Source organism: Pristis pectinata, chromosome 8 (assembly GCF_009764475.1).
Source record: "Pristis pectinata isolate sPriPec2 chromosome 8, sPriPec2.1.pri, whole genome shotgun sequence".
In the NCBI taxonomy this organism is placed as follows: Eukaryota; Metazoa; Chordata; class Chondrichthyes; order Rhinopristiformes; family Pristidae; genus Pristis; species Pristis pectinata.
Window position 1 is genome coordinate 51800590 of NC_067412.1, and position 12563 is coordinate 51813152.

Below are 12563 nucleotides of genomic sequence, written 5' to 3' on the forward strand. Positions count from 1 at the left end.
TACACTCATGTGAAGAAGCTCTGAAAGTTGCCATGCTAGATAAATGGAAGTTGTTTTTGTTACTGTTGAGAGAGCAACAGAGAATGATTCTTCTTTGAGAGGTGAGGTGGGATACCGAACTAATACCTACCAGACAAAGTGGAAGAAATCCTGATGATGTCCCAGTACATCACTGCAGGAGTTCTTCAGGTTACTGTCCTGGTCCCAGCCATCCTCGGCATCTTCACCTGCTTCATCAATGGCCTCCCCTCCACCATAAGATCAGGAGTGGGAATGTTTACTTCCATTGGTAGCTCCTTAGAAGACTTACCAGTGTGCATTTGTTTGCAAACTACATTGCAAGCATCCAGTGGTGTTTGTGCCACATGTGCCAGGAAATGATCATCTCCAACAAGAGTTGGTCTAGCCATATCATCATGACATTCAATGCCATTTCCAAACCCCCAATACCAAAATACTGGCTGTTACACTGACCAGAAACTTAACTGGACAAGGGGCATAAATATTGTGGCTAACAGAGAGAGTAAGAGATTGGATATCATAGTGTCAAAGAGTGATCCAGTATTGGAACAGGCCCTTCAGCCCTCCATGTCCATACTGACCATCAAGTACCTATCTATACTAACTCCATTTACCAGCACTTGATCCATAGATTCTCATCCAAATACTTCTTAAATGTTGTGAGAGTCTCTGCCTCCACCACCCCCTCAGGCAGGATGTTCCAGATTCCAACCACCCTCTGGGTGAAAAACATCTTCCTCAGATCCCTCTAAACTTCTTATGCCTCACCTTAAACCTATATACCTCCGGACTTAGATACTTCTGCTTGGGGAAAAGTTTACCACTATCTTCCCCTCATTTTATATTCCTCCATCAGATTCCCCTCACCCTCCTCCACTCCCGGGAAAATAAACCCAGCCTCTCCAGTCACTCCTCATGACTGAAACTTTTCATTCAATACAATATCCAGGTGAATCTCCTCTTTATCTTTTTCAATGGAATCACATCTATCCTATAGTGTGGTGATCTAAGCAGCACTAAATACTTTACAGCAAATGACACCTCCTGACTTCACAAAACCCTTTATACTCTTTGCAAGACAAAAGTCAGGAGAGTGATGGAATATTTCTCCTTCCCTGGATTGGTACTGCTCCCATAATACTCATGAAGCTTGACACCATCCAGACAAAGCAGAATATGAGGCTTCCACCCTCCACCTGACACATCGATCTCTTCTGCCATTAGTGGACTCTGGCTGCAGTGAGTGCCATCCAGAAAAAGCACTGCAGAAACTTGCCAAGCTGCCTTAAGTAACTTACCCTGGGTCCACTTCATCAACCACCTGAAAGGACAAGGGCAGCAGGCATTAGAGAAGAACCCCATCTGTAGATTTCCCTGCAACAACCTTTCTCACTTGTTCCATCATCCTTACTGGATCAACATATGGAACCACCACCCAACGCACACCCTCTCCCCTGCCTAACAAAACTATAGGACCCTTTCACCATGAGGAGTGTAACATTTTAAAGTTCTTTGGGCCTTGAACATTCACCTGCACAATGCCCAAAAGAGTGTTGCCAAACATAAACCGTGTCAATGCAGTGTTAACTAATCTTCTATGATATCTAATCTTTTAGATAAGTTAACATCAATTTTAATGAAAAAACAACAAAATGCTGGAGGAACTCAGCAGGCCAGGCAGCATCTGTGGACAAAAGCAGGCAATCAATGTTTCAGGTCAGGACCCTTCTTCAGGACTGAAGATAGGAAAAGGGGAAGCCCAATATATAGGGGGGAGAAACAGAGCAGTGATAGGTGGACAAAAGAGGGGAGGTGGGCTGGGCACAAGGTGGTGATAGGTAGATGCAGGCAAGAGATAGTGATAGGCAGGTGCGGGGGAGGAGGGGAGACCAGATCCACCAGGGAATGGGTCAAAGGTAAGGAGGCAGGTGCCCCATGGGGGGAGGGGGGAGGGGAGAAAAAAATAGATGAGGAGAGAAAAGAGAGATAGGCTAGGAAAGGGAAGAAAAGAAGGGGCATGGTGAGGGAGATGGGGTTACTTAAAGTGGGAGAATTTTTTCGGGTCAGGACCCTTCTTCAAGACTGAAGATAAGGAAAAGGAGAAGCCCAATATATAGCGGGGAAAAACAGAGCAGTGATAGGTGGGCAAAATCTCCAACATCTGCAGTCCTCTGTTTCACCAGTTTTAATGAACTTTTTGGTGCAAAATTTTTGTTCCTAACGACCATGTAACATTTCATTCCACCTTCCCAAAGGTAGTTAATGAGGGGTTTGTGATACCAACCAAAACCCAATTTTTTGTATATTCACAAGGTATATTCTTTGAGGGTGAGATAGAATGTTTGCTCAGGTACTGTTGAAACCAGAGCCCACATCATACCGATAAAACTTATCTCAGCTCTTGATTCTATATTCTGCCTTGATGTAGAAATGCTTTGGCCATAAAGCTCTTCCTCATCCAATGCTTTGAAGTTTATGTATTGCATTTTAACTTCATTTTAAAGATAGTTTTCCTTTAGTGATTCCAACTTTTTATGTGACAACGGTCTGTGTAGATAGCAAGGTGTCTGTTGTAATTATAACCTCTGATCTACAACAGTAGTAAACACCATTAGTTATGCATGGTTGTTATTTTCAAGATGTCGTATAATACACTCAGATTCTTTTCTTTCTCTCCACCTACCACACTCATTGTTGTCCCTATGACACACCTCTGCTTGCTGTTTATGTTAATGTGCTTGAATCCCATTCGTCCATTGCCATCCATGTGCTCGCTGCCTGCTAATTAAGACTCAGCCAGCTGTCAGATCACTGAAGCGACCCCTCGAGGCAACCTTTGACCTGGTACTTGCACCTTTCACCTTCTTGCTTTGCATGTGGCCTTTTTTTTAGTAAGCATGATGCTAGAATGCATGAGAAATTTTCATTTGCCTGGCGGCATAATTAACCCTTAGGACACTGCAGTTGGAAATTGCTCTGCTCAGAAGGTTCAACATAGGTGCAAAGTGGCACAATGGTATATCCTAAGGGTTCAACATAAAGAGGTGTAGCCACAGTGAAACCTGTTTCTGCAGAGTAGGAATTTGGTTACTGCAGCTTTGTAACTGTTACCTTTGTGGGTCTGATTACCATGTGATCCACTTAATGCACTTAGTAAAACGTGTCAGTGAACATGTACAGGAATTGGAGAGTGCCCAGGTATGATAGTTAGTCTTTTCTAACATGGGTTGGAGTAGCACAGAGCAAAAACCTTCCAACAAACTGGAATAGACTCCTGGTAAATTGAGCAGCAGAGAGAATGAAGGCAACTCTGATCAGAGTTAGTGCTTTGTCCAAAACAGGTTTGACTGTCTTGATGTGATGTTGGCAATAAAAAGTGGAATCCTGTTACTTCCATTAACTCCAAACAATGACATCCTAACCTTCTGGTTGAAATCACAGTGTATTGTATTAACATAATGCCTGAAAGGATAGTGGAAGCAGATTCATAGTAACTTCCAGAATGGAATTAGATAAATCTTTGAAAAGGGATGTGGGAGAAGATCAGGAGAAGGAGAGCAATTGGATACTCTTGGACATCAAAGAGTTGGCGCAGATCGCTGTGCCACGTGGCTCTAGTGAGCAGCCTTCCGAAATACACAATCAACCCCAAAAAGTTACCAAATTCTCATGAAAGGGTGAACTATTCATTGCAGAATTCCATAATTCTTCAACACTCAAATTATCAGCCATCCGGTTGCAAGAGCGACTTCATGAATCTGAGTTTCACAATTCTAACAGGACAAGTTAATTAAAGGTGTTTGTCCGTAAGTTCCTCAATTATCTCACTTGCCATAATCACGTGTCCTATAAGCAAAATTGGCGGCAGTTCCCTGGGCCGAGAAATTCATCTGCGCAGTGATAATAAAAGCAGTATTACACAGACATATCAATACAAATTTAACCAATTTTGTACATGAGTTAACTCCGGTTTAAATGGCCTTTTTGATGCATTGTTTTTCATGCCTCCGGTGGCTGTTTTTTTTCTCCCTGTCACCTCCCCCAAAATAACATCAGCAATGAAGCACCACCCAAACTTTGTCTCCAGCGAGATTTCCAGCATGTTGTTCTGAGTCACTCTCAGGAGAACCAGCTCTTAATGGTGCGGAAGGCTCAAAATGGACATTATGGGAAGAATAATACTAGTCAAAGGTAGAATTCTCTGTGAAGTAGGCTGACCCGGAGTGGGATCACAGTTATCACAAATCCAGATTATTTCAGCATGCTGCCCCTCAAAATTAAGTAGCCATTAATGTTATGAGAAATCCTGCAAAAAGATATGTGGCTCTTTGTGCTTCGGATGAGAAATGGGTGAAAACATCTGACGCACGAGGTGGCTGTAATAAAAGCTTGCACTCTGAGACCCCTACACTGGAACCACGTGCCCCTTCCTGGTGTGAATACAGAAGTCCTGTTCACCAAGGATGGGAGGTTTCACTGCTTTGTTTGTGGAGCTGTTTGTGACCTGTGCAATGCATAGGTGAGCAACTAAGTGTTAGATGCAGCACATTACTCAGCAGAGGTGGTCTGCAAGGATCCTGAGGGTGACCTTGCAAGAGCAGTGCAGGCACTGTCGTTTGTTTGCTAGACAAACCCCAGTAGCAACGAAACATAAGTGCCTTTGCTGCTCTGAAAGTCAGAATCAGGGTCAGTATTGCACTTCAAAACCTTGCCTCAGGATCTGACAGACTGCTGCTCCCTGCTGCATGGCAGAAGTTAAGAATAGCTCAGTGGGGAGAGAGGGGAACCTTCCATTTTTGGTCAATGCAACTTGGCATTCAGAGCTGGAAGGGGCCTTTAGCTGCATTGAAGGCTCCCTAAAATGCAGGCCTACAAGGCGGGAACCCATGCCCTTACAGACACCCTATCCCTGGGCAACTTCTTGGCACAAGGGTCTTTTGTACAAGGAAGTTTGCTTCCAACTGCACTGTTCTCCAGAAGCTTGTGCTGCTGGCTGCCCATCCCTCAAGAGGACATTGCTGTCACTCTGACCCTACTCCCCACTCATTCTTTCTCAGCATGAGTGCTGGTTGCATAACAGTGTGACCCTTTAAGGTCTTCTTCCTGAGGTCAAAGCTATGCCAAAAGATGTGACTAACAAGGGAAATTTGCCCCCCACAAAGCATGCAGTTCCCTGAAACAGTGTGGTGTTACATGAAGGAGCTCATTCACATTGCTTTGGAATTGGCACTAATATACAGGTACCTTGTAATTTTTATTAGAACATTTTCACAAGGCTGGTAATACTGTTTTAACACTGGAAAAATGCTGCAGACAAATTTCTGGTCCTTGGCTTCTGGGCACTGCAGTTTTATAATAGACATTTATATCTTTGCTTCACTTGCTTCCTACCACTTGTAGCTGCTTGTTGGGTTCCCGTTAATATAAAGCTCGATTTTCACTTAACTTTATTCAACTTTGGAAGGTTGTTAATGTTTACAGAGCTGTTGATCATGTTTTACAGTAATTAGACAATCTGTGTGTGTGTGTGTGTGGTGCAGGGAAATAAATTTACTTAACCAAGCAATATTCTGAAAGCTACTTGTATTAAATTGAATGGAAAATACAAGTACTCAATCCATGTGGATTTTTAATTCAGTGTTGAGACGTTCAAGAAAAAATTCTTTTTGTGAAATAAGCCCTGAGACTTTAAATCTCTAGGACTTTCTAATCCCCTTAGCAAGAACCCTGGCTACATTTATTATTTTGCTTGGAGTTGTAAAGCTTTCACAACATCCAATCACTAAGCCTGAATTGGGCTGACATTTTTCTTTCTCATTTCATCACTGTGGAACCGCAGCCTGTCCAACCTCTCGCATCTTAAGCTTGGTGAACCTTGTCCCCCGCTTTAAAGTTAACGTTGTGAAGTGAGTGTATGGTTCCACTCTTGATTCTCAGAAGGCTTCTCGCTTCTCTCGCACATTGTCCACAGTGTCTTTAGTCTGCTTCAGCTGCTGCCTTGCTTTAGCTTTTGCAAGTCACAGGAGAACGGGAGGCCAGTCCTTGGTGTGTGTGTGTGCGTGCGTGTGCGTGTGCGTGCGTGTGTGTGTGTGTGCGCACAGTTTAGTGCATGCATCATTTATTTTCTACTTGTCTTAATCAATCCCTCATCCATAGGCTCTCCAGCCTGGTGCTCTCCAACCTTTACCAAAGAGGCCAGCACTTGAAAAAACCAATGGTGCCACCACAGTGTTTAACCCCAGTGTTTTCCACTACCAACAGGCTCTAGCTAATATGCAGCTGCAACAACCAACATTCATCCCAACAGGTTAGTCCATTATCACTCGCGCTCTTCATACATTCTTTCATTTGGCTTTTGGAAATTATGAGACCTCACTGTTGGGGCTTACTCCAGAAACATGTATTGGAATGGTTTTTTAACTTTTAACATAGCTGCCCTCTTTTTTAGGATTTCATGGTGAAACTATTCTTTTTATTTCAAAGTATATATATTTATTCAGGGGAGAAGAAACATCCAATTCAATGTTTTTTAAAAATTTTATTGAAATAAGTTGCACTGTTGTTTTGGCATGTTTTATCTCAGATAATGCCGTAGGATACAGGGAGAGCTTGGAGATCAGTGCTTGCTGCTGGATGGAATGGGTTGGGCTCTTGGCGGGACAATGTACGCTGTCGGACATTAGTCAAGCTTCATTTCCACCATTCTTAGAGGAAGCAAGTTAATGTTCAGTTTCTTAGGATCTTCCTGGGTCGGGCATGCCCCCTCACTTCTTGTGGATGAGCACCAGTGTATTAGGACTGGATTCCTTGGGTGCAGGTCGAGTCTGCCAACACTCACTGCTTGACCTTCCCCACTTACGTGGCTGAGGTTACCAAAAGGTGCCCCTCCGTTCCTCAAACTGCAGACCACCCAAAGAAGGGTCAGAAATGTTCAGGGGGTTCCATACTTCAAACTTCTCGATGTTCCTGTTTGGACACTTCTGTATGATTTTCAGTAAGCGAGTTGGATTGAAGAAAATAATGCTTCCATATTTTGGATATATTGTACAGTTTGTTTTTCAAGTGCAATTTTTTGCTGGTTTTGATCATTTTCAGGGGATATAAATTGGACTTGGCCTGGGATTCAGATGACTGGCAATTGCATCAGGAGTGTTCTACACCCTGCCATGCGTTAACAGGGTAAACAGTGGGCAACAAAATTGATTCCAATTCTAAATTCCCAACCAGGTCCAATTTCACGCCCTAAGTATCCTTAGTGAAGCTGCATGAATTAAGATGCAGTTTGTAAACACAGGAAGGTACCTAGACCTTGCATCCTTTGGGCAGGAGCCAGTATCATTCTATTGCTACACTTACTAACGTATCAACAGCTGATTCTTGCTTCCCATCAATTTCCCAATAAATAGCTGAGGTTGGATAGATCCAGATTCTCCTAAAAACTAAACTCTAACCTTGCATGTGCTGAGGTAATCAATGAAGCTGACTCTACTGGCCATAATGTGTTCAGAGTGTGTGTGTGTGTGTGTGTGTGTGTGTGTGTGTGTGCGTGCGTGCGTGCGCGCGCGCGCGTGTGTGTGTGTGTGCGCGTGTGTGCGCGCGTGTGTGCGTGTGTGCGCGTGTGTGCGCGCGTGTGTGCGTGTGTGCGCGCGTGTGTGCGTGCATGTGTGAACACTAACTGTTTCTAACCAATGTTTTCTTTTGTTTATCCTCTCCATGCTTCACTGCATGATCTGCAGGCTCAGTGTTGTGCATGACTCCCACTGCAAGTGTTGGTAAGGTTGCAGCTGTTACTCTATCAAACATTTTGATCTTTCTTTACTCCTTCACGTTTGCAAATGTCGCTGTGTGTCTGTGTTTAGAAGTGTTGGCTTCTTTCAGTATTTCAGTTCAGTTTTCTCACACAATAACATAAGGGATTAAAGAAGGAGTCCCCTTTACCCTCTCCGTCAGTCAGTAAGATCATGGCTGATCTTTTACCTCCGCGTCATTTTCCTTCACTAACCCAATACCTCTTCATATCTAAAAACCTATCAATTTCTAACATGGTTAACATAGCCAATAGAGCTGCTGCCTCACAGCTCCAGTGGTCCAGGTTCAATCCTGACTTCTGGCACTTGTCTGTGTGGAGTTTGCACGTTCTCCCTGTGACCGTGTCGGTTTCCCTGGGTGCTCCAGTTTCCTCCCACATCCTAAAGACGTGTAGGTTGGTAGGTTAATTAGCTGTTGTAAATTGTCTCTGGTGTGTAGGTGAGTGGGAGAATTGGGGGTGGGGGGTGGGGGGTAAGGGGGTGGAAATTGATGAGAAGAGGACATAAAACATAGAACAGTACAGCACAGTAACAGGCCCTTCGGCCCATGATGTGTATGCTGAATGTGATGCCAAATTAAACAAAATCTCTTCTGCCTACACATGATCTATATCCCTCCATTCCCTGCATATTCATGTGTCTACCTAAAGCCTCTTAAATGCCACTGTCATATCTGCTTCCGCCACTACCCCTGGCAGCCTGTTCCAGGCACCCATCCCTCTCTGTGTAAAAACTTGCCCTGCACATCTCTTTTCTGGGGGAATAAAATGTGATTAATGTAGGATTAGTGTAAATGGGTGGCTGATGATCGGCACAGACTCAATGGGCTGAAAGGCCTGTTTCCACGCTGCATCTCTCTATGACTCTAATTACTGTGAGCTGTCAGGAGATCAGTCAAACTCCGTAGAACCTACTTCAGTGAATGCACAAAAGGGAGAGTCAAGCTTGAAGTGGGGGCATCACTTATTGGGAGCCCTGGTTAAAGAACTGAAGCTGTGCTTTAATGATTGGCCTGTCTCCAATGTGCTCCCAAAAAGTGGAATCTAATCAATGGATTCAGTGACCATAGCTCGATGATAGTTCCAGCCAGCTGTAGATGAATATTGGAATCCCGGGCTTCTGATTTTTGGAATTGCTGCATCCAAGCAGATCACTGCATGGGTTAAGTTATTAAGAATGTAGGAGACTGACATGTTTTCCCTTGATTTCGTTATCTAATTGAGGTATTGCAGCTGACTAAAATGTTAGATAGTAGGATGCGTAGAAGGAAGCCACTTCTTTTGGTAATAGAATTAAATTTCTTCAGGGGATTGTTAGGAAGCAGTTCCTCAGTTTAAGTGTCATGCCTTGGTGTGGGGTCAATCAAGAGAACCCACAACAAGACCACTGTACCCCTCCCATAGTGGAGTCCCCATTCAGTTCTCTAAGTGAAGCATATCCTGCATAATTAAAGCATTTAGCAAGTATGAAAAGCCTTCACAGGCATGGCAAAAGAACACTTCATTGAATTCTGTTTTATCGATCTTCAGTATAACAACTCTCTTGGATAATTCAGCTCATGCTCTTCACCTCCATTCATCGCCTGCTTGTGGACATTTAGATGCAAAGGTGCCTGTGATTCAGTCAGACTAGAGCTGCCTCAGTCTCCAGTCGCCACTGATGGGCGAGGTACCTCACGCATCATGGTTTGGCTCAGTTTCTCTGTTGTGGTTTACGCCCCTAAGACCAGGCCTAGAATCTCACAAGTGGAATTCTTGTGCCGTTGCTTATCAAGGGAGTTTGAAGTGTTTCCCTGTTATGCTCCACATTTTTAAAACTAAGGGCCCCACCCTTCAATGACAATGGGAAAGAAACCACTTGCAAATCTCCCCTGGTGTTACTCAAATCTTTCACCTTCTCATACGTTCAGATTTCCGTAACACATTGTAGGAGGCTAATCGGCCCAAGTCTATGCCAGCTCTCAGAACAACTCTATCAATCCTATTCCCTCACTTATTTTGCTGCAGAGTATTCCTGTTACTCCCCACCTATTTCACCCACCACTCATGTACATCAGGGGATAATATACAGCGGCCAATTTACCTACCTACCCACAGGTCTTTGGGGTGTGGGAGCACCCACAGGAAACCCATGCACTCACAAGGCCAACATGCGAGCTACACACAGACAAGACCCGAGGTCAGGATAGAACCTGGGTCTCTGGACCTGTGAGGCAACAGCTCTACCTGCTACGCCACTGTGTCGCCCTAGCCTCAGAAGCTGGGACATAACAATCAAATCAAAGGCTCACTCTGCTGACTTTGGCTATACATTGCTATATGGTTATATCCAACTCTTTCCTTACGGATTTGCTTCAGTACCTTAATTACCGGCTATAGTTTGAGCATTAACTGCATATATTCTCAGTACTTCCACCACCTTTGCTAATCAGCCATCAGATGTAATTACAGTAATTAAACCAGCATATTTAGTACATGGGGGAGATGCAAGTACATGTGTTTTGGCCTTGTGTGCCAGAGAAACTGATCCTTCTCAATAGCTCAGGGCAACTCAAAAGCTATATTAGATAGAGAAACAGCAGGGAAACTGGCCCTTCGGCCCTCTGAGTCCATACTGAGCATCAACCACCTCTTTACACTAATCTCCTATTAACCTCATTTTTAATTCTCCTCACAGTCTCATTAACTGCCCCCAGATTCTACCACTCACCTACACACAAGGGATGATTCACAACGGCCAAATTACCCTCCAACCCATGCATGTTTGGTATGAGGGGGGAAACTAGAGCAGTAATGGAGAGAATGTGCAAACTCCACACAGACAGCAGCCAAGGTCAGGATTGAACCCAGGTCTCTGGCGCTGTGAGGCAGCAGCTCTACCAGCTGCACCACTGCTCCACTCTACCTGGTCTTGCGCCAGCAGTTTGTGTCTGAAGGTTCAACAAAGACAAAGTATGGAGATCCTGCTACACAAAAGATCTACTGGGTAACTAGAGGGGTTCAAAGTACAGGGCCACGCTCTGTTCTCCCTGTGAGTCCAGCTAATGGGTTTCTTTTGTTCATTCATGACACAGTAACAAGGCCATCGCAGAATAGTGGTATATTTCCAAGTCAGGGTGGCATGTGACTTGTTGAGGGATGGTGGGTGATTGGTAGGTGGTAGCAGTCTAATACATCTGTTGTACCTGCCCTTCTAGGAACTGAGGCCATGTGTACCCAAATTCACAGCTGATTTCTGGGCCCCAATCCTTCCTACAAAATGGACCTATCTTATTTCATTTTGTAGTCAAATATACAGAAAAATGCCACGATGGAGTTCAGCTTGCTTTGCTCGGTACAGTCAGACCAAGGAAGAGGGAAATGTGAGAGGGAGTGGAAAGGACCTCAGAAAGCCCTATCATGGAATATAAGAGCAAGGTCATAATGCTACAACATTATAAAACATTGGTTAGGCCACACCTGGAGTATTGTGTGCAGTTCTGGTTGTACACGACAGGAAATGATGTAATTGCACTGGAGAAGGTGCAGTGGAGATTCACCAGGATGTTTCCTGGGTTGGAGAGTTTCAGTTACAAGGAGAGATTGGTTAGGCTGGGTTTGTTTACCCTGGAGCAGAGGAAGCTGAGGGATGACCAGAGGGAGGTATACATGCAACTTTGTGAGGGGTATAGATAGTAAGAATGTTTTTCCCTTGGTGTGGGTGTCCAAAACAAGAGGTATAAGGTGATAGGTAAGAGGTTTAGCGGAGATCTGAGGGGGGATGTGAGGCAGGGTTGGAATCTGGAACATGCTGCCTGAAAGAATGGTGGAGGCAGAGACTTTCACTACATTTAAGAAGCATCCAAACAAGCACTTGACTTGCCAAGGTATAGAAGGCAACAGACCAAGTGCTGGTAAATGGGACTAGTACTGATGAACATCTGATTGTTGGCATGGACATGGTGGGCCGAAGGGCCTGTCTCTGTGTTGCATGACTCTGTGCCTCTATAAATGGACAGTGACAGTATGAAAATGGAAACTGATAGGAGACAAAATATCAAGTAGAGCTTGAAATGGAGGCTAATAGTTTTTGGACCCACTCTGTCTGCAGAGTGAGTTATGGGGGGACAGAAGAAGGAATCCAAATGCACATCTCTTTTGGAAACTAGATATAAGGCTGAGCACATTTGATTTAGGCTAGAACACTATTTCTCTGATTTCACCATTACTGGATAAATCCTAGCTCTCACCCTGTAACCAGTAGCTGAAGGGCCTGTCTCAATGAAGACACAAGAGACTGCAGATGCTGGAATCTGGAGCAATAAACATCTGCTGGAGGAACTCAGTGGGTCGAGCAGCATCTGTAGGAAAAAAGGAATTTTGCAGGGTTTTGACCTGGATCGTCGACAGTTCCTGTCCCCCTGTAGGTGCTGTTCTACCTGCTGAGTTCCTCCAGCGGATTGTTTGTCGCAGTCTGTCTCAATGTTTGTTTATTGATGATATAACCTCCACTTAAGTGCACATACTGTGCCAGTAACACTTGTGAATTGTCCTGTTCAATTCCAGCTGGGTGAGGAGCAGTTTTAACATAACCTGTACACCAGGAAACTGACCTAGTTAGTTGCGACACTGCTCAACAGTTGCAAAGGCACCCAGTTTTAGTGTCCTGTGACGATATGCTATGCAACAGGCAATGCTCCAGCCCAAGCAGTGAGTGACTCAAACTACCTCCTCGAATAGTTGATTGTGGAGCTCT

General features: G+C 44.3%; 1 protein-coding gene across 18 annotated transcripts in view; it reads left to right on the forward strand.

The window, feature by feature from the left end:
- LOC127573072 (muscleblind-like protein 3) overlaps positions 1-12563 on the forward strand; it is a 188138-nt gene that overhangs the window by 154149 nt on the left and 21426 nt on the right. For 13 of the 18 annotated variants that reach the window (XR_007956747.1, XM_052020896.1, XM_052020891.1 and 10 more), the window contains 2 exons: positions 6178-6328; positions 7758-7793. The exons of 1 other annotated variant lie outside the window; for it this stretch is intronic. Coding sequence is in view for 16 of the 17 variants with exons in the window: in XM_052020896.1 (XP_051876856.1) it covers positions 6178-6328; positions 7758-7793 (187 nt within the window). In the remaining variant the exon portion in view is untranslated. The remainder of the gene's footprint in view (positions 1-6177; positions 6329-7757; positions 7794-12563) is intronic. 4 more of the 18 variants (XM_052020902.1, XM_052020904.1, XM_052020906.1 and 1 more) reach the window with 3 other exon arrangements.